The sequence below is a fragment of the Phalacrocorax aristotelis genome, chromosome 19 (assembly GCF_949628215.1).
Source record: "Phalacrocorax aristotelis chromosome 19, bGulAri2.1, whole genome shotgun sequence".
Classification (NCBI taxonomy): Eukaryota; Metazoa; Chordata; class Aves; order Suliformes; family Phalacrocoracidae; genus Phalacrocorax; species Phalacrocorax aristotelis.
In genome coordinates this window covers 4360293-4381609 of record NC_134294.1, presented here as the reverse complement: position 1 = coordinate 4381609, position 21317 = coordinate 4360293, and the positions used below count along the sequence as shown (strand labels likewise).

General features: G+C 45.0%; 3 protein-coding genes across 3 annotated transcripts in view; 2 read left to right on the top strand and 1 right to left on the bottom strand.

The window, feature by feature from the left end:
- The first annotated feature begins 636 nt into the window (after positions 1-636).
- On the top strand, positions 637-3656 carry CENPS (centromere protein S). Its single transcript, XM_075114424.1, has 5 exons — positions 637-779; positions 1064-1187; positions 1552-1585; positions 2234-2300; positions 3304-3656. Exons 1-5 carry the CDS (start codon positions 669-671, stop codon positions 3454-3456), a joined length of 489 nt encoding a protein of 162 aa, XP_074970525.1. The 5' UTR covers positions 637-668; the 3' UTR covers positions 3457-3656.
- Positions 3657-7779: 4123 nt separating this feature from the next.
- Positions 7780-12285, bottom strand: DFFA (DNA fragmentation factor subunit alpha). The gene is made up of 6 exons (XM_075114423.1): positions 11962-12285; positions 11384-11545; positions 11138-11268; positions 10143-10332; positions 9592-9746; positions 7780-8859 (listed from the first exon to the last, which is right to left on the bottom strand). The coding sequence occupies exons 1-6, from the start codon at positions 12059-12061 to the stop codon at positions 8656-8658; spliced, it is 942 nt and encodes a 313-aa protein (XP_074970524.1). The 5' UTR covers positions 12062-12285; the 3' UTR covers positions 7780-8655.
- A 695-nt stretch (positions 12286-12980) lies between these two features.
- The window catches only part of PEX14 (peroxisomal biogenesis factor 14), a 79469-nt gene continuing 71132 nt past the window's right edge, over positions 12981-21317 (top strand). Inside the window, exons 1-2 of the mRNA XM_075114422.1 lie at positions 12981-13107; positions 20087-20134. Of these exons, the coding sequence (XP_074970523.1) occupies positions 13072-13107; positions 20087-20134 (84 nt within the window). The 5' untranslated portion in view covers positions 12981-13071. The remainder of the gene's footprint in view (positions 13108-20086; positions 20135-21317) is intronic.

The following is a 21317-nucleotide window of genomic DNA, read 5'->3' as shown; positions in this document are numbered from 1 at the left end:
CAAATCTCCCTGCTTTTTTGCTTCCTATTCCCATGGGACAATTAAAAATACCTGCAGTTGCATGCAAAGCTGGCACTGTTTGGTATCTGCTTCCTGCAGCCCCACTGCCAGTCATCTTGAGGATTTCTGAAAATTCACCTGCGTGCCTGTACCTTTTATTTTCTCAGAACCGCTGAAGTATTAAATCTTGCACTGTGCAATGATTTTTATATTAATTTTCTGCTCCATTGATTTCTGCTAAGACAGTTAGCTACTTAGTTAAATATCTGTATAATTAGCAAAAGATTACTTTCAATTTAAAGCCAACTTTCTGCACGTTATAAGGTTTAGGGATTCCATAAAATACATGAGTGACAAGGTGCAGGGAATAGCGATAGCGGGAGGGCCACGAACACTGCGGTGGTCAGTTTGCCCCGGTATTTGCGGTGCAGCTTCTCCAGCAGGACTGTATTAGAAATGACCGTGGTGGGCAGTAGGAACAGTTTTACGAGTTCGTTGCGTGCGTAGGTGTTGCGTTTTGGGGGGAAAACGGGATACTCGCACCGATCTATGTTAGTGCTGAGAAAAACATTTACTCTACCTGGAATCACCTTGTGCTAAAAGCCGGCGGAGCAGGCAGGGGGAGCTCGGCTCCGCCGGGGAGCGGCCCCTCTCCCGCAGCTCCCGACATGGCGGCGCCGCGGCCCCGCCCCTCCGCGCTGGGCGGGAAACGCGGCCGGGCGGCTGAGGGCTGCGCCATGGGGGAGGCGGAGGGCGAGGAGCGGCTCCTCCTCACCCAGGTACGGCCGGGGCTGGCGGCCCGTCCTCCCACCCGGACCCCGGCCCCGCTGCGGCTGTGCCGCGGCTGGCCGCCGGCGGAGCGCCCGGCCGGGACAAGATGGAGCCGTGGCGGGGGGTGGGGGTGGCGGTCTGGGGCACCGAGTGCTAAACGTGGTGGTGTTGGGTTTGTTGGGGTCCGTGAACGGTCGCTTATGTTGCGGTCTTTTACATAATTTGATGATTGTTAGGAGCGGGTGTATCAGCCTGCAGAGAGCTGACCGGTCACTGCCTTGGATCCTTTCAGAGGCTGAAGGCCGCGGTTCACTACACGGTTGGCTGCCTGTGTCAGGATGCAGCAGAAGACAAAGACATCCAATTCAGCAAACAAACGATTGCAGCTATTTCAGAGATCACCTTCAGGCAGTGTGGTACACAAGTTTGCATTCTATCTATTTGTTCAAGAGCAATTGCTGGGGAAACAATGCTTTAAGGAAAAAGAGCACCGGAACTGGTTATCCCCGATGCATTGTTTCTTGAATTAGATTTTAAAAAGTGTAAGAAATAGTGATTCCATTTTTTAGGCCTGGAAGAAACATTTAAATGTATGTGGAAATATTGTGTGGACCACCTGGCTGTGCGGCAGAGTGGCATGTAATAGCAAGTTGGTTGCTTCTCATAACTAACTTGGATAATTTGCAGTTGCACCTTTGTAACAGCTAGAACTGTATTACTTATCTCTTCCTACTCAGAGTTAGCGTTTTAAAATATGTGGCGTCTTTGTGTTTCCTCCAGAGAACTTTGCAAGAGACCTTGAAATGTTTGCAAGGTAGGTACTGGAACACTTGATTGTTACAGAGGCTTTCTTTTTTTTTTTTTTTTGGTATTCAGCTCCAATAACTAGATAATCTTTTAAAATAATGTGTTGTAATTCAAGTTTTAAAGGGTTCTATTGGCTGATAAAACAGTAGCTGTGAAGGTAGAAAATAGATATCCCCCTGTAGGTTCTTCCTGATGTTGGAAGTTCATTTACATGGCACAAGTGATTGACTAGATTAATGACTGTATGTAATTGCCAAATGTGTTGATACATAGAGGTACTGGATGGTGTGGGAGTGACAGATGCTTGCTAGCAAGGCTGTGTTTTGTCCGGTTGCTCCAAGGAGGTAAGAGAATGTTTTAAGGAATAAACACTTAACACTGTGACTTGCTGGCATGTAAGAGGGAACGAACAGTGGTGCTTGAAGTTCTGTTTGCTAAATTCTGCTGTTTCTACACACGAAGTGTGGGGATTTGCATGTACACGTACAAACTTGTAAAACAGGTTTTTGTGTAATATAGTTGGAAAAGCTAGGCGTGATTGTTTTACAGGGTCCCTGTTAAGGCCTTTTAGTTCGTGTTCTGTATTAGATGCTGTATGGCCTCTTACAACCAATGCTGTCAAACACATTAAGGGGTATTTTTTAATTTTATGCAGGCATGCAAAACGAAGCACAGTCACTACAGAAGATGTGAAGCTTTTGGCTAGAAGGAGCAATTCTTTGGTGAGATTCACTGTATTTTCTGTCTCGCAACGTTCTTAAACCTGTGAGCACCTGAATGAAGGCTATAGACAATGAAGCAACTATTGCTTAAGCAATTTGACTGGCTGGTAGATGATGGATGGGCACAATCCAGTGACTTTTTAAATTTTCATCTTCTTTTGCTTCATGACACTATGCATCACTGTGGGAACACAGATCTGATTGCAATTCAAGCAGCAATGTTCTGGTTGCAACAGGGCTGCTGAGGTTCCAAGTATAAAAGTGCAATGAACAGACACATTACAGCATTGTCAATCTTGGAAGTAAATCACTTGTTTTTTCCCTGAAGCTGTGTTCCTTTGTTTTAGCCTAAGGTCACGAATAGCCTGAGTCCACCTTGAGGTGCTAAGTCTCCTAGCACTAATATAGGGATGGTTCACATTATTGCCTTCTCTCATGTGCTGATCTGTGTGATCTTCGGTGGAGTTAAATTCACTGATGTGTTAAGACATACCTGTAAATGCTTCCATGAAGAAGAGTACTTCCAAAATTAATTTTATATGAGGGGATTTTTTCCTTCCATCTGTGATTTGAAATATGCAACATGAACTTGCCTGAGAAGGCGTAGTTACTAGACATGAATTTTGTGCTCTTAAGTATGAGGTGCTGTTTATGGCAAGTGGGTGCAGAGGGATCTTGCAGTGTTTCTGTACTCAGATTGTATCTTGGCAAACTACAGCTCTGAGTAACTGCTCATGTTGCTGACTTGGTTCGAGAGATGGATGTCATGTACATCTATAAATCCTAGTCTTGCCAGGGTGTTTCACTATCTGAGGATATCCAGCTTAGACTGAGGGCTTTGTGCAAGAATTAGAACTAGTTGATGTTTGTCAGCCTTTTTGGAGTGCCTGCCATCTTTTGTAGTGAGAATTTGCCCTGTTAATTTCTCTTTAACATTTCTCTCTAATTTCTCATGAATAAATCAAGGTCCTCAGTAGGTGACTGACTAGTTAATTGTTCTCAGCTGAAGTATATCACCCAGAAGAGTGAAGAGATCACAGCAAGTAACATGGAGCAAAAGGAGAAGAAAAAGAAGTCCAGTGCAGTTAAGGGAGGGAGATCTTCTGGGGAAAAAGAAGCAGCTGTGACTGAAAGTGAAGATTCCAACATGGCATGATTTACCTTTCAAGTAATGTCTCTGGCCACTTTCTCTTATTATCCTAGAGGAAGCAGTAATGAATCTTTAGTTTTTTAGGTGAACATGGTTAGTTGGATTTTTTTGTTCCAAAAATGAAAGATCTGCCAGAATTCAGTAAAGCTTTCAGCCAAAATGCCTTAATTACTCACAAAAAGGTATCTTACTGTTATTAAAATTGTTTAAATAAAGAGTTTAAAGCAGAATGTTCTCACTGACCATAATACCTCAGAATGCGCACCTCCCTCCATGCTGCTACTTCATTTCTCCAAGAATTGTTTGAATTCCTCCTTGCTTCCATTTTTGATACTTTTGCTTAGGTATTCTGAGTAGTTTGTTTTTGTTCTAACAGCTATATCTCTCACTTGTTGTCTTCATAATTAAAACATGTTTTGTGTCATTTTTCACTTGTGATGCTGCTGGTGTACAACTTAACTTTCTGTAAGTTGCATTACATTTCTAAATTGTACTGTAGTAGCACAGCTCTGGAGAGGTGGTCAGAAACGTACCGCCATTGCCCTCTGCTGGACTCATAGAGACTTACCAAATGCCCTGGATTCAAAAGAAGCAGATTTAAAGACCTAAGGTATTAGACAGATATAGCCAAGTGAAGTAAGAAGGCTGCTTAAGCTACTGCGTGGGCAAACTTTATCAAGCAAGAATAGACTTGCCAAGGATAGTATAAAATACGCAGCAAGAGAGTAAAGACTTGAACACAGGTTCTCTTGCTCAGCACTTGATTCATGAGACAAGCTCTTCCTGGAAGCCACTTGTTCCTTCCTGAAGGACCCAGCTTAGAGCAATTCCCCAAAACCAAGTTTAAAATCGTCAGGTTCTCATTTTAGTAAGACTCACACCTTAATACCACCCCACGATGAAGAAGGTACCACATGACAGAATATTTTTGATCACCCTTGAGAACTTGTAGGTGTAGCCTTGCTCCTTGTTTGAAACCCTTCTCTTGAAAGAAGAGCACACTTCCTGGACTAGAGTCACCCGGCTATACCTGACACAATGGAAGAAGAGTAATACTCTGGACTCCTTACATGTGCTCCCTTTTATTCTTGCTCTGTATTTGAACTATTAAGCACTAGTAGATAGGGGGGGAAAAACATGCCTTTTTTAGGCTGTAACTGTCCAATATTGATCAAATAAAATCAAGTGCTACAGTGTAGAACAAAATAGGAATGTCTGGAAATGTTACACAATAACACTTTACCCTCCCTTTCCCCTATCCCAAACCGCTCCACTTTCAGGGATAAGATATCTTTTAGAGGAATTATTCTACTGACTGATGTAGGCTAGGGAGATAATAAACTAGCAATTCTGTAATCAACAGGAAATCTGTCCTCTTGGCACACCAGTGCTTACAGTACTCAGTTTTCATATTGCCCGGTTGGTTTTTTTTTAATGCCATTATATATTACTTGCTTTCGTGAGGCTTTATGTACTTTAATGTACCCTGGTCATCAGCCTAATCCCACACGAGATGGAAAAAGTTTTTCTTGGTGCTTTAAGGGAGAAATCATTAATGCACTGTTGAAAACCATTAACTGAGGATACTCATTCACAGCAAATCTATTGCTAAAGAAGGAACCCATTACAGGGTGGAATCTGTTATCAGGTAGGTTTGTCTATGGGAATGTATTAATGATAAAGACTTAAACTCAAGGCTTTGACATTCTAAAATTTTTACCCTGGAAAAAAAAGTGTAACAGCAGCCACCCTAGGTTGTCACACATCTTCTGGCTGGTTTAGACCTTCTGTAGTGTATCCCTCCCTCTGTGAACACTTACACAAAATCCATCCTTGTGAATCATGGGCAGGTCACTCACCGTGTTCAAAAATTAAAGCTTCTTAAATATTACAGGAATAAGATGAAGGAAATGCCGATTTTTGCATAGTTAAAATGTCATGCAGCTTAAATAAGCTTAAGTGAATCAAGCATACTTCATGTCTACAAAATGTAAATCTGATTTAAGATTAAATTAGATGACAGAGCATGTTCTAGGTGGACAGTTTCTCCTGACTTGCGTGGGTAAGATAAGCAAAAAATGGTCAAGTTCTCTTTTGCTCCTATCCACTGCTGTGTCTCTAAAGGAGCGACTTCTGTAGGGGTCTGGTTATCAAGATGTGCAGTTCTAGCTGATTTGCTTCTATTGTTTATCCTATTCCTTTCTTGAGGAGAAAATTTATATTTATTTCCCAGGACTCCTAGGCCTTTAGAAACACTAAGCATTTTGATATCATAGCTATTTTCCAAGAGGAAGGCCTAGTGGATGTTTATTGCACAGCCTACCTGATTTTTTTTTTTGAGGTCATTAAGCCCAACATGTCAGGGAGAATGTCTCGAAGTTTGTTAGTTCTGATGTCTGTTGTCCTCCGCTAAAATCTCCTGTTACTTCCTCTGCAAACACACATGCATATACACTACTGGTGTACAGAAAGTGCTGGCCAATGGCTAAAGATTGTTTCCTGAAAAGCTTTGTGATTATTTTCTGTAGAAATATTAGATCTGGCAGCAGCTCTGCGTTATCACCAACAGGAAATTCTAGCTATGCACCAACTTGCAGAATATAACGATCTAAAGGTCTGTAAAGTCTGTACTAATAAAAAACCCCATCAATATATATGGATAATTGTACTGTTATGTTTAAAAATCTCATTAGATGGAGATGTTTTAGCAGTTTTCATCTTTGTTTCATTGCACTACTGAAAGAGATCCAAGGAGCAATACATAAACTTGATCACTAAAAAAAAAAGATTTTTAAATAGAAATTACAGGATGCTATGCAGCATTGAAGTCTCTTAGTAGTTAATTGCTTCTCATTTTTCATGGAAGCTTTTGAAATATGTTGACTATAACAGAGCTTTAAAGAGAGTTAAGTATTAGATACCGGCTCTTCTTACAAGTAATACTTAATATTACTATTAAACTGCCAGCTCAGCTTCAGGATAGAGTATAAGCATGGCTCCCATCAGATTATGAAAATCTGATTGTTGGATATGAACAGAACAATTAAGACAAAAGAAACAGTTTAAATCATACCATGCTAGGTCTAGTTGATAATTTCAATTCTGCAACATGAGAACTGCAGCATTTAATAATTTACAGGCAACTAAAGGCCTCTAGCCTTGATAACAGAAAAGAGGAAAAAGCAGCAATGAAAACCCTCCATTTGTTTTTTCCTTAAGGCTAGATTGGAAGGACTGTCACTGCCTTCCTACAAGAATGATCAGCATGATCTCTCTGACTCCATCTCAGTGTTGGCCTGGAAGTAGGCGAGTTAAATATTCCCAATACATGCAGGATTGAAGTAATTATGCTATCTGCTATTTTAAGTAGATGTGAAAAAGCCACAGGTAAAACCCTTCTTTCCTCTCGTACAGCACGAGGAGCAGAATTTCCATTGCCAAGTTGAGCTTGGAAAAAGCAAAAGCATTGCAGCTTTGAGCAAGACTGAAAACCTGATTTGTAATGGAGAGAGCGGTAATGACAAGCTGAGACTTAAGCTCACAGAAAAAGCTTGCTGACAGGTAGTCTGCTCAGTGCACGCTATTTCACTTGGTAGCCAGTGTAGTCAGCTTGGAGTGCAATAGAGCATCCTTCCAAAATTCTGTTAGTGCTATTTCAGAAAGACTTGAACATAAAAAGCTCGTAGCTGTTTAAAGCAGCAGGAAACCTTTTTACCTGCCTCGGCCTATAATGTTACAAGCCAGATGTGTGTATTGTAAGAAGCAATTACTTCCCTTAGCAAAACTCACTGACCAAAATGTCGACTAAATGTTGACTGCAAGCTTCCCCACTAAGTCCAGTCAATTCCCATACGGGTAGCCTCACCTGAAGGTACCCCAAGTATTTTTGCTTCCCTGCTCAAAGCCACTAAACTGTTTAGAATATTTATTAGTTACACTGGCAGTATAAGTTTGAGTGTGCCATAATTCAACTGGAGTATCTGCATACGACGGGTTCATCTGAATGCCTGCTGCAGGAATACTCATTACTTGGCATCCTGCAGCATTTAAGGTCATGTTAAATCAGGGGGGTTCGCATGATACTAGAAAACATTTGTACCTACTAAAACCTTCTCGGAAATTTCAGCTCACTTTTCAGATTTTTTCATGTATGTCTTCTGTCCTCACAAGAGAAGAACAGATTGTGCCAGGTGAGAGCATTCCAGTGCAGTGTCACCAGAATGAGCATGCATTCTACCTAAATACTTAATTCTTAAGGTAGAATGGTTAGACAGGTTAAATATGGAGCATTTACGTATTTAATTTCTTCTTCCTCTACCCTTAAGGTAATACTGTACTTATCAGCACATTCTTTAATCAGAGCAGCTGGTGGGAATTGAAAAAAAAATAATTAAAGCCTTTAACAAATTCAAAAATAAGCCAGTTAGTACAAAAGCATCATGATACTATATTAATGATTAGGTCAGTAATACAGACAGGCCAAATACAAGTCTTCTGCCCCACAGCCTTACAAAGCAAGTATTTCTACCTTTGCTGTGCTTTACAGGTTAGTACTTAAACTGAACCCAGGAAGTTCCTTACGGAAAAAGCACAGAAGTTAAAGGACTTGGAATTTAACTGATTAAATCAGCATGAGAATTCAAGATCCCAGATCCCAGGCTCGAGCTAAAGCCAGGCAGCAGCTGGAGCAACTGCACAATGACAGCTTAACTAGGCCAAATCACAACAAACCCTACTGAAGAATGAGCACCCCGTGTTCAGTGAGCAACCCTCCAAGCACCTCCTTTCTGTTCATCAACTGTGCCTCACTGTCTTCCACGAGGTCTTCCACCCTTTACACTGGGAATGGTGGGAGGACAAAGTAAGCAAACTGCCTGGGGCTTCAGAAGCTTCTGGCTCCCAACCAGGTATTCAAAGCTGAACCCCTACATGCTGTGTTTAGCAATTCCATTGTTTAGTATTCTGCAAAAAGTCAAAATCCCTTTGGTTACACACAGTTTGAATCATCACAGGAGTTTAACCCTCAGGACAATGTCCAGATTCTAGCTGTCTATAGCCAGACCACAGTATGACCAGCAAACCATGGCTCCCAGGATACATCTTGCTTGTATTGATTCTAATGCAAAAAAAAAAAACCAACCCAAAACCAAACCAACCAACCAAAAGCCCACCCCAAAACAAAACAAGTAAAATTGCGAGTAGGACTTATTTTTTGCGTTTTGAACTAGGCCAGTCTCCCCAGGGTAGCGTTTTCTTGCCCTTTGATGTGCTCCTTAGGGAATGCAAAGTCTGCACTTGCTGTAGACGCTTGGAGAGCTCCTGATCACAGGCTTGCTGCAGGGCTTCAGCCTTCTGCTTGTCCCATCTCAGAGCCGAGGCCAGGGCTTGTGTGTCTTCTTTCAAGACCAGCTGTAAAAGACAGATTTCTAACAGTCTCTTCTACTAACGCTCCTCCTCCACTAACCCCTCTGCCCACATTAAGAACAGCAGTAATGAGACACCTGTTTGATACTGGCAACTTGGTATTGAAGATATGGCCAGCTTTCATCATCTATCCTGTGGGCTAGTGTATTTTCAATATTCTACCAAGATGTAGAGCCTGAAGCTATATTCAGGTGTTCAAAGGAACAGAAAGCAGTTACTTAGTTTCTACAGCAGGAAAAAGCAAGAGGAGCAAGTTCATAGCATTAGAAAGAACACATTTTCTAATGGTTAAAGTTTACCTAGGCTTTCCTTTCCACGCTGTGGGTTTTTTTACACTGTTTTCCAAAATAAGATTTTTATTTTCATTTGGGATGTATAAAAGAAATACAGCTAGATGCATTGCATACCAAAAAAAGCCTTGCTGGTAAGATAGCTGAAGCACTGGCTGACTATGATTTGGCAGAGATGAAAACTAAAATTATTTTGTGGCTTTCCAGAGGAGAGACCAGATTACTTGGAATAGTGTCAGCTGGCTATTACAGAGGAGCTCCAAGCAGGGCGTAGCGTTACTGAGGAAGAGAAAGAGATTAAGTCTCACTGCTTTGAGACTGAGATATATTAACATTAGAGTCTCCAGAAGCAAGGACAGCATCCCCTATAACCTCCCTCTCCAGAGCGAGAGATTTGCCAGAATATGGTAATGTCATTCTCACCCACCTCTAGATCCTGACTGTCCAAGCAGAGCTCTGGAGCAGGTTTCTCTTTCAGAGCAGCAAGGATCTGGTCACTGAGCGCCGTTTTGGCTGAAGTGCCCGTACTGCTGGTACCTGCGTCAACCACATCCATCTCCTTTCTTGGTACAGTCTCAGATTCTGAAAAGTAGCAGAATCATTATAGCCTGTGACAAACATGGGGCAGGAAAAGTGCCCTGGACTGCTTTGATGATTCTGAGGTTAATAAAATATGCATTCTATCTGGGTGCATTCTCTAACTTAAGAAATCCATAACGTTAAGGATGACTACATGATTTAAGCTTTCCCCCCAGTATTCCACTTTCTGGCCTTGTGAGAAACATGACACAGCAGCGAGAGGACTCCTGGTCTCACCCAGTCAGAGAATTCTTATGCTACACCAGCTCTTACATCAACCACATTAACAGCTGCTAAGCAAGTGACTCACTCCAGCCCTTCATTCTGCCTTATTTATTCCACTCAACTATTTCAGGCATCTTTGAAAAGCTCCATCTCTAGCATCCTAAGGCTCCCTACCTGATACTTTGCTTAAGATTCTGTCTTCTTTTTTCAAGGCCTCCAGGTACAGTTCCAGGAGCTGTCTTGACTGGCGTTCTTCTTCTCGTCTGTCCAGCACCTGCTGCAGGGTGTCCTGCAATACTTGGGTTTTGGTTTCACTTTGGGCAAGTTCTTCTGCCAGATCTGAACACGGTACATCAATAAGCACCTTAAAACAATAAGAGTGCTCCTGTTACATGGACTGAGTAACTCATTCTGTGACACTGGTTACAGTACAAACAGCAAGCCTCCTGAATGACAGAGCCTCCACCTTCATGAAACCCCACGTTTCACAAGGTTTCTCATCATAGCAAGTCAGCCTAGTTGTGAGAGGCTGTAGTGGACTCCACCAGCCAGCATTCTTTACCAGAAGCCAAAAGGCATCCAGGAAGGCATGGAATTATGGGCATTTTTAACCAAAATCCTGACAACTTCTGGCAATCGCAGTACCACTTAAGAGTGCATGGGAGTACACAAACGAAAGCCAATAGCCGGGCACTTGGGCAGCTGCACATTGCAGGAGGACAAGGAGAGGCGGTTATCACCATGCCTCACCACATACAAGGTGTTAAGCAGTCAGACACTCGAATCAATCAGCTCCGCAAACTGACAGCAGTTCTTCAAACCCATGGAGCAGAGATTTACCATGCTGCTCCCGTTTGGCGCATTACACCGGTGTCTGGTGGTAAGGAAGGAGCCCACCTCGGTTGCTATTTGGCCAAATCTTGACTTTTGGCCCTCCCTCTGCCACAACTGGGAAGGCATCCTGTGAGGGACCATCGGTGATTAAGAGCATCCTCCTCAAACAGGAATGTTTCCCCTTAAGGAGAAATCTGACTCTAGCACCACAGCCAAACAGCAGCAGCTGGATTAAGCCTGAGATCTTGTTTGCTTATTCTCTTCTCTGCCATCTACTGAGATAAATGGATGATGGGCAGAGCCAAGGACAGCAATTAGAGGTTTCTGCACTGTACCTGGAGGTCTTCTTCAGACATCAAGATGATGTTGGACAGGTCATCCTTCAGTTGCCTGGCCAGCTGCTTCCACTTTTCTGCAGCACTGTCTACTTCATCCACAGACTCCGAGAGCTGGGCCGTTCCACTGCCTGACACGAGAGTCACCAGTTTCATGGGTTATTCCTGACCCACCTGAGATAGCCTAACTTCACTAGGTGTATTCCAGGCACCCCTCCCTTCCGTGCTCCCCCACCCCCAGAGTACCTAAGCTTTTGCTGCACCATTTCTCATTCTTGGCCAGTGCCACAAACTTGGTGTTAGGTGGCAGACACAGAAAGTAATCTTCATCGTCCACAATGGTGCCATCTTCTGCCAGTACTAAGGTGATGGGCTCCCGGGCCTTGTCGATAGCCAGAATGCCGCTAGCTGTGGACAGGAAAAAGACTTAATGAAATAATAAAAGTGGTATTTGCACTGTCCTTTTATTACAGCTGTCACAAGAGACAAGCGACTCTTATTGTTGCGGTGTCTTGTGCAAGCAATTCTAAATTACTAATTTAGGCTAGAGACCAGGACCCACCCGCACGCAGCTCTGCGCATCAGCTCCTTTTTTAGCACATACCTACGAGTTTCCCCTCCAGAAATCAACATTCTTGATGCAAACCGTGACAAAGGCATAGCAGAAGGCGCGTTGCGGTGAAACGACGTCCAGCCGCCCGCTCCCGCCTCCTTTCACCCCCCGCCGCGTTCGGAAGGGCCACCCGGAGCCCCGCCCGCCCTCCCTCGGTGCCACGGATCGGGGCAGGGGGCCGCAGGGGGTTCCGAGCGGCCCCTTCCCTCACCCTTATGGCGCAGCTCCCTCAGGCAGGAGGCGGCCACGCCGTGCTGCTCCCGCGCGTCCCCGCAGCGCAGCAGCAGGCAGGGCTTCAGCGGCGCCGCCATCGCGCCCCGGGGCCGCGGGGCTCCCAAGGCCAGGCCGGGCCGCGGGACCCGCTAGGCCGGGCCGGGGTGCTCGTTCGGCCGGGCCGCGGGGCTCGGAGCAGCCGCTTGTTCCCGGCGGGCGGGTCCGGGTCCCGGTCCCACCCCGTGGCTGGCGGCAGTGAAACCAGCTCCGGTGGCTTGAGAATGAAAGTAAGAGCCGCCGAGGCTGCTGGGCTCCCGGCTCTGGCGTGCCCAGCCCCGGTTTAGCTCCCTGGCTGGTGATGCTTTTCCTCAGAGCTTACCCGAGCGGCAGGGCTGTGGTGGTCAGGGAAGACGCCATGCAGTAAGCTTGCGAAAAGCTCTTTTGGCCTTGGCGGCGACGAAATTACTTCTAAAATAAACAGCATGAGCGTGCATGCACATAACACACTCCCTTGCAGATAAGTGTGCTGGTTGTGAAATTACAAACAGAAAAAAAAAAAAAACCCTAAGCGTGCAATACACCCGCCCTGGCGCGTACCGGAGCGGCTCCCCAGGCAGCTCCGGGGCTGCCAAAGCCAAGGGCGGCCCCACGGGAACCCCCGCTGGCCGGACCCACCCGGGCCTGTTATTTCTGTCTCTGAGCAGGCGGCCGGGAGCCGTAACACAGCCATGACCGACAGCCACCGTTACACCTGCTGGCAGCGACGCGGCCCCACTGCACCGCCCAGGCCAACGCGGGTTTTGTTGAGGGCCCAGCTGGCCCTCAAAAGCACGCTGGCTTTTCCAGGCAACGTACGCTGCGGCCCACGCAGTCTCCCGGTCTGTGTCCCCGAGCCGGCCCAGCCGCTGGCTCCCGTCCTGCCGGGGGAGACCGCAGAGGCCGGAAACTCATCTCAGGAGTGGTTCCCCGCCGGGGGCATCAGTGGCCCGGCGTTCGACTCTTTCTGCCTGCAGCGCGAGCCGGTGGGGGCCTAGCGCGCGCGAGGGGTTGAACGGCGACGGGGGCGTTCCATCGGTTGGGCGGGGATGGATTAGCCGGGCCTGGGAAGATGGCCTCCTCGGAGCAAGCGGAGCAGCCCAGCCAGGTACGCGGGGCCGGCGCGCTGCCCGCCCGGCTCGGGCAGGGGGCGGCGGGGGACGGGACGGGCGGGGCGGGGTGGGGCGAGCCGGGCCCGCCGCCGCCGCCGCCGCCGCCTCCTCCTCCTCCTCCTCCTCCGTGGAGGAGATGGCGAGGGGAGGGCGCCGTGCCTCGGTCCCGTGTGTGTCCCCGTCCGTGTGTCCCGTCCCCCCCCCCCGCTCGCCCCGCCGCCGCGGCCGGCAGAGGGGGGCGCGCGCGGCTTCGGCGCTAACCGCCGCCCGCGCGCCGCCCCCGGCGCTGTGGTAACGGCCGGCCGTGAGGGGCCGCGTGAGGGCGCGGCGGGGCGGCGGCACCGGCGGGACGCGGGGCGGTGACAGCGGCTCCCTGAGGTGCGCCCTGCGCTCCCCCGCCGCTGCCTCCCTGCCGTTGGCCGGCCCGCGGCGGGAGGAGCGGCGGGGGGGCGGCTGCCCCGCTGTAAGACCGGGGTGCTTCGTCACCCCCGGGGGGAGGGCCGGGACGCCTGGCGCGGCGGCTGAGCGCCTCTCGGCATTTGCTGTCACCTCGTGTGGCACCGGCGGAGCTGGGCATCGCGGGGGAATTGGTTTTGCGGGATGGCGTCCCGCCCTGGGCGGCAGCAGGAGCCGGCACCGGGCGCGCCTCAGCAAGGGGCCAAACGCGGCTCCGGCTGGAAGAGCGGCTCAGGCCAGGCCCCCAGGCAGCAGGCGTGTTTTCCTTTCGGAGTCTGTGTGTGAAACTCAGTAAAGCACTTGAATAGGGAGAAGAAAACTAAACAACCCCCCGCCCCCGAAAAAGCACAGCCAGAGAGAAAGAAGGCAATCTGTGTGTCAGCTGGGTTTTGAAATAAGGTGGAGTACCGGTTAGACAGAATGTTTCTGCCACACAAGTGCGAGGGAGAAAGATCCTTGACCGATAGGATAGCATGAAAGGGCAAAGCCATGAGAGGCGTTGTACGAGCATTGTCAAAAACTGAATGGGGAGGGTGAAAGAGATACACAGGCTCACTCGCTTGAGTGCACGCTCAAGAAATATACTAAAAGCTTAAGAGATTTTTAAACTGGGGCCTGGAATGAATGGGGGAGCCGGAGGGAAAAAAGGGAAGTATGGCGTAGTTGTGCATAGCGTAGGTTTCTGGTCACTTGCACTGGCTTGCTGGTGATCCAGAGTAACTTGTATTTCATTGCAAACTCCACTTACCTCAAATAGTGACCTCGTGGCAGCTCTCTCACCTCACCAGTATCTCGGACAGACTGCTGCGTATGTGATACCAATGCAGTTTTGTAAAATCCTTTAGGTGGCCGCAGAGAGCCCTCCTGCAGCTGGCAGGAGATGACAGGTCTGGCTGTTTCAGCAACAGGGAAGAAAACAGAGCAAAGTCTGCCGCCGACACGCTTTTATGTGCAATATTTCAAATTTGTCTGGATTTGACTAAATCTCTGTGAACCTCTCCATCGTTCCTTTTATTTTGGACTGAGGAGGCTGAGTTTGTAGGGAACATTGTTGAACTAGACTGAAATAGAAATAAAATTTGCACTCTGAGTAACCAGCACAAATCTCCTCCTAGGTTGTGAAAGGCCAAGTTACCAAACTCACAGTAGGCTTCTGGGCAGCTTTGTATCAGCCATGTGCTTTCAACAGTAATGGTTTGAGGTGCAGCATTACAGTCCATTGCTTTCAGAATGAGGAACCTGAAACCATCTGCGACTGATCAATGAGCCACTTGGGCAGTCTGCAAGGCAGTTGACTCTAGGTTTCTGAGAAAGAAATCTGGTTAGTTGGTAAATGTGGTTGCCTGAGGAGCATTCAAGTTCTCTTGAGTTTGGTTATAGTATCCTCCCATTGCACCTTTTTTTTTTTTTTAACATTTATTTAGTGTTGCTTTACCTCAAAAGAAGGCTTGATGTTTGGAAGTGGATAAGTCTTGCTTTTTAATGGGCCTGATAAATGTAGCCAGAGCACCTGCTGGGTTTTAAAATTAAGGACATAAAGAAAGTCACTCTGTTATTGTCTCCATAGTGAAGAACGGGAATGGTGACTCTTACCTTATGTGTAATGTGGGGAGTTTTTCAGTCATTGTCTGTGAAGAGCATAGTGGAGTTAATGCCTGTGCATTCAGGAATAATTTGAGATAAGGCAGAATACCCAGGCTGCAAAGTTAACTTTTCACCGCAGAGAGACATTTTCTGTCGGCTCCTCTGAAGGAGGGTGATGGTCTGAAGCCACTGTGGGTGAAAACGGTCAATTACTGCTTGTCTGGTGGATTCTGTCACACTATGCAAAAATGCTGGATTCTCAGGCAGCAGCAGCAAATTAGTTGCCCCCCTTTTGGCTCCTGGCCTGCCATGACTTCATTAGTTGCAGAGTTTGTTCAAAGGGCAGCTCTGGTGGTCTGCCTTGCTTCAGGTATGTGAGGTAGTACTCAAGGTCAGCTGAAGGGTGGCCACGCTAAGATGTACCCCCTCCATGCACACACCAGGAGCAGCCCTGCTTGTATATATTAGCTTTCCTCCGTGTTCTTGTGTGCAGACAGAAGGGTTGTTTTGTCTGTCCAGGGCTATTGGTGCCTGCTGATGATAGATATCCCCATCTTCACCATCTAGTATGTGTCTTACACTGCACATTCCCCATCCAGAACTCTAGCTGAGCAGTGTTCAGTGCTCCTAAATTCTGTTGGCTTGGGAAGGATTTGAGAGGATCTTGCAGCTTTGGCCGGAAAAAGGGGGTGTAATTGAAGAATATGTAGCACAGTAGATGAATTCTTAAGGAGGCAATTTTGGAATAAAACAAAACAATGAAAATATCTTTATTAGCCTGCCAGAATGTAAATGCCACTCCTCTTATGCAACCATTGCAGTTTTGATGCTGTTATCAACCTGTGGAAAATGTTGTCCCCATTGCACACTAAACGTTTAGAGAATTTTAAAAATATTTGCTTTCTACCACTGATGATGTTTATTTATTGTCAAGCATTCAACATAAGGCTATGAGTAGTAGTGCTGCCTTGCTTAACATGTTTATGTTTGGGTCCTATCGTGTTTTCTATTGCAAATCTAGTTAGTTTAGATGCTGAAAAGGGAGTGTCAGATATCTTTCGGCTTATTATCTGTTTTTCTTAGTTTAATTTTCTCCTTCTCATGATTTAATATATTGCCTCGAGCATTGTGGGGAGGGGGGAGTGTGCAGCTCAAATGAAATCATTTACATAGATGGAATTATATTCTAAAGGCAATAAACATTTCAACCAGAGATTTTAAAATACTTGGTTTTGTTTAGAAGTCATGTCCCTTGGGCCTTTAGCAATGTCTTTACTAAAAAATAAACAGCAGAAAAGATCCTGTCTCTCTCTTACTATTCCTTACAGTAAAAGAAGGGGAAGAGCAAGATGATGGTATAGCCTGTGAAAAGAATAACTGATTTCTGGTTTTTCTTGGCTATCAGTATTTCATTGATGCTGAGTACTTTGGCAACATACTTGGTGAGTCTTCTTGCTCAGCCAGCCGGCAGCCCAGTCCTCTGGTATTCCGTTTAACTGTAAATCCCCGTAGCGTGAGAGAAATTGAAATTCTTCAATATTAATTGGCAGTAGTGTTGTTGGTTTATATGTATATTTCAAATTTTTTTCCCAGCTGCTTAGTTTGGGGCACAAAATGATACCCAGTTATCTGTACAATTATGTGCAGGAGCTGAGAATCCTGTAGCCTGGAAGTCAGTACGTAGCTGGTCTGTGCGTAATGAAAGGCTTGAAACTGCTCATGTCAATGCCTGAATTTGACTTGGTACCAAAATGGCAGCGCAGCCACTGAGGTAGGATAGGCGGAGTGGATTCTGTAAGTGGGATTCTTCTGTCTGTCTATAACACGGGAAGGCTTACTATGGTAAAAAGAGAGTACCTATAAATTTAATGAAAGAGACTGAGAAAAAGGAGTGTAAAGATGTTGAAAGATGCTGGATTTGTTAGACTTAATTCCCTAGTTGTATTGTTAATCTATACATAGGTAAATTTTCCTCCCCACTTGCCTGTAGCTCTTGACTTTTAAGCATCTGGATTCTCTGCCTTTAAAGGTGGTTTATGGTAAAGATAAGTGGTCTCTAGACCATGATGTCCATTGTTTTCATTAAGTACAGGCTGTTGGACAGCCATCGCATGGAAAGGAGGGACTCTTTGCTGACTTGTCTTAGAGCTATGATGTTCTGGATGGTTACTGTCCCCTACCTTATAAGACTAGTTCCTTTGCTGTTACTTGGAAATCTTGCAGGAAAAAAGATGCAGATCTCATTTAAAACATCGGTATCTTTGGACAATGCAGGCAAAGTACCATACTAATCATACATATGTCATCAGGTTATGTACAAGCACGTGTCAGATTTTTTGAGTGTTTGTCTTCAGGATCAAGATTCTTACCTGTCAATTTAAATTTTCTGATAGTAACCTAGGCTTCACTTCAAATCCTTCTTTGGGCAGTTTCCCAGGTTGGCCAAATTTTGTGTGGAGTGAGAGCCCGTAAATGCTAGTGCAGCTCCTTAGGGCAGGATGTACAAGATCTGGGAATTTTCTGAGGATATGAATTCTGTGGTGATTTCTTTCTTTCTTTGTGCCTTTGTGACTTTACTGTTTGTACTGCACATCTGTAGTTTTTCTCTTTGCAAAGTCAGTTTAAGTGGTTAAAATGCTTTGAATTTTCCTTGGCACATGCTACAGAAGAACAAAATGCATATATTCTTAGAAAACTCAGCACTTCATGCAAGTGGCTTGATGGAACAATTCCATGGAAATGGTAGTGAACAGCTATAGGTACTTTTTTGAAGTATTCAACAGGAATTTTATCTGTGCTGCTCTTCTAAGCAGTTCTGACCCTGTACTAGCTGAATTTAATGGGTATCTTGTCTTTGACTTCAGTGTGTTATGAACCAGGCCCCAATATTTTAGAGTATTAGCCTTAGTAAGATACCTGGGTTAGTCCTGGGGTTTGACTGAAGAAATGAAATAGAGCATATGCACCAAATAAGTTTATCCACAACCTAAACAGGTTCAGTTAACTTATTAATAAATCGTGCAAGCCATATTCTTGTGTTGATTCTCTTACGTTTTCCTTATTTTTGGAGGAATGGATGGATCTTGAGACTGTTCATTATTTTTCTTTCATCCAGCTATAGAAAATTTGACACCAGATAATGTATAACAATGCATATAAAAGCAGGAAGCCAGTGACAAGGTAGAGAGAGGTGCTTTTTACTTGGTATTACATAGAATTGCCTCCACTGCAGACAGACGGGGCAGAGTGACTTCCAGTATGGTGTTGAAGCGGATATTGGTGGTGGTTATGTCAAGTGAATTCTTAGTGACTGAAATTTTTGCAGATATATAGTGGAATAACAAAAACGGTGATGACTGCACGTGAAGAGCCTAAGGGCCTCTCTAGAGATCACTGCCTAGCTGTGAGATCTGGCTGGGCCCTGGTGATGAGGCTTATGTCTAGAAGCACATGAGTTGCAGTATATTTGAGTTTCTGGCACCCCCTTGTGGTAAATACTTATTTTTAGCTATATTTTTTGCCTACTTTGTAGATGGGGAAAAAAATCTTGAGATACTTTGAAGGTGTGTCATATTGCATAAAAGTGATGAATACAGTTGGAGGACAAAAAGTCAGACTTCTACGCTGTCACTTGAAAGTTTTATCTTTCCCTATATTCAATGAATAGGATCATTTTTCTTCTGAGCTTCAAAACTTGTCTTCATTACTAATAAAAGTGCATATTTTTTTTACCATTGAGGTAACCGGTTTGCATCATCTCTCCCAAGATTAAAAAAAACACAGTGAAGGTGATATTGTTTAGACCATCATGTGAGTCCATCTGATTGATGAAGATAAGTTTATTTTATGGTAAAACTTATGTGTCTCTATCTTGGGAGCGCTGACATATGCTAGTTACACAGAGCTCAAACTGCTTTATCTGGCAGTGAAGAAAAGCCCAGATAGTAAATCTGTAAAACGTGGGACTATGCTAAAATGTTATGTCTGTTCTTGATGAGTGAGTGAATATGAGCAAAACTGCAGGTGACTCTGGAGGGTGGAAGCTCCTGAATTTTAAGTCTAGTCCAATATTTGGCTTGCTGTCCTGCTTTAGTCACAATAGTTTCACTTTTCTCCTGCATACCACCCTTTCCTAGTGTGGAAAGTGAGGTGTTCAGCATCTGCCCTAAAACTACGTTTCTTGATTATGTGTGGGAAGCAAGGATGGTACTGGCATTGCTGACATATTGTGAGGTTTAGTTAAAAAGCTGTTCTGAGATCTTGAGAAGAATAGTGCAGGAAACAAATGGTGCATTATTGGATCATGGAAATGGGAGAAGCTCGGTGTCAAGTTAAGTTTAGTCCTTCTAGAGGGAGAAAGTGAACCATGGAATCAGAATGAGGTACCTTTGCATCTACTTCAACAGAAGTACTTTGGGCTTCTGCAGCATTTCTTCCCTATACTACTGCAAAATTCTTTGCAGATGTCAAGTACTCATCAGGTCCCTTTGAGTTTGAGCAAGTTATCATCCTCAGTTCATATATGATGAAGATATTCTGTCTTACACCATGTGGTGTGACAAGTGTTGCCACCAAGAGTTTAGCAAAGGGAGTCCCAGTTTCATGCTGTGATTTTCACTGCGCCATGTATTTCAGAATTTGAGTTAGGGTGAACATCTCTTTCATGACATCTCTCGGTAGTCTCTCTGGCTTTTCACTGCTGGCTCCTTAAAGCAAGTTCTGCAGATTCTGTGAATTCTGTTGTTTTAAATGGGGACTGCTGGAACCCATTTTGTTCTCTGTGATTCTGACCTTTTTATCTTCGTCACTGCTATTGATAGCAGAAACAAGTGTGTCTGCCTAAATGCTGCTCATAGGAAGAGCGGTCTTAACAGACAAGTATTTCTAATTATGTCCATCAGGTGGCAATGTAACCTCACTCTTTTTGCTTTACAGGCCGGCTCCTGCCCTGCAACTGAAAATGCACCGTCTCGGGAGCCACTGGTAAGTTCTTCATGTCATTTCTTGCTGATAATATACATGAGTTGTTCTCTTTGCATCATTTTGCATCCATTGTTTTGCTTTTCTAAGGAGCTGGTGCTTTGTGAAAAAGGTGTTGTCCTGATGTTGACCTCTGAATTCTGACCTATAGCCATAACCTCATGTCTTTCTGGGGTTAGACACAGGTCACCTAGGCCACTGAGTTGTCCTTGTGCACAGGCTGCCTGTCCTTAGTGTGTGCAATGTACTCTCTTGATAAGTGCTTATGTAGTAAGGAGTCTGAAGAAAGACCTGTGCAGCATAATTTGAATTGAGATTCATAGTGCTATTGTCCAATAATAAAAAAATAAAAACTCTGTGCTGCTCAGAGACCTCATTCAAGCTGTCTTTATTTTCAGATGCACTCAGAGTGAGCTTAGAAGTCTCTAGCAGCTGGCAGTGCATATGATCCAATGTTTTTCACTCTATAACCATTTTGGAAAGAGCTCTTGGATTTTTTTGTGCATGAGGATAACTAAGAGAACCCTATTTTGTTTTCATTTTTATGGTGACACCAAATGGGAAGTAAGCCACCTCTCTCTGGAGCTGCAGTATATTTTTTTTACAACCACCTTTTTCTTTTTTTCCTTCCTCTTCAGCCATCTATAACTCAGTCAAAAACTTGCCAAAATTCTTAGCCCATGTTATTGTCCTAAATATACAAATCTCTTAATGAGTTTCTTCTCTGGTTTTCATTTGGTGATCATAGTGAATACAAGCGGTTTGCAGTGAGAAGACTCAAATACGTTCCATAACGGCGTGGCACTGGCTACATCAAAGTATTTTTACCTTGTAACTCTTATCTGGAGAACTCAGGAGATAATTTTTGAAGGAGGGAGATGCAAGTAAAGACTCTGAACTGGGAAGGGTCAGTAAAGCGCATCCAGTGAAATGTTTGTGAATTCTGTTAAGCTCTGCAGTGAAAATCTCTCTAGTCTACTAACACTGTGCCATCCCTTAATTGCACAGACATCTGTACATGAGACTACCTGGAGTTGTTATTGACACCATGTGCTTTGTGATGGATTTGGTGGCTTGGCATTTTGGGGGTTGGACACCCCCCCAGAAGGTCATAGCAGGCAGCAGATCATCACAGCCTCTGCTGGTCAACAGTTTGTTCTCTTTCTCAAGGCAAATTCCAATATTT

Coding starts and splice junctions, on each gene's coding strand:
- CENPS (XM_075114424.1), top strand. CDS start 669: ATGGCGGCGCCGCGGCCCCGCCCCTCCGCGCTGGGCGGGAAACGCGGC. Junction 780..1,063: donor AGCGGCTCCTCCTCACCCAG/GTACGGCCGGGG, acceptor GGATCCTTTCAG/AGGCTGAAGGCCGCGGTTCA. Junction 2,301..3,303: donor CTAGAAGGAGCAATTCTTTG/GTGAGATTCACT, acceptor AATTGTTCTCAG/CTGAAGTATATCACCCAGAA.
- DFFA (XM_075114423.1), bottom strand. CDS start 12,061: ATGGCGGCGCCGCTGAAGCCCTGCCTGCTGCTGCGCTGCGGGGACGCG. Junction 11,546..11,961: donor GAGGGAGCTGCGCCATAAGG/GTGAGGGAAGGG, acceptor TCCTGTCCACAG/CTAGCGGCATTCTGGCTATC. Junction 10,333..11,137: donor TGTCTGAAGAAGACCTCCAG/GTACAGTGCAGA, acceptor TATTGTTTTAAG/GTGCTTATTGATGTACCGTG.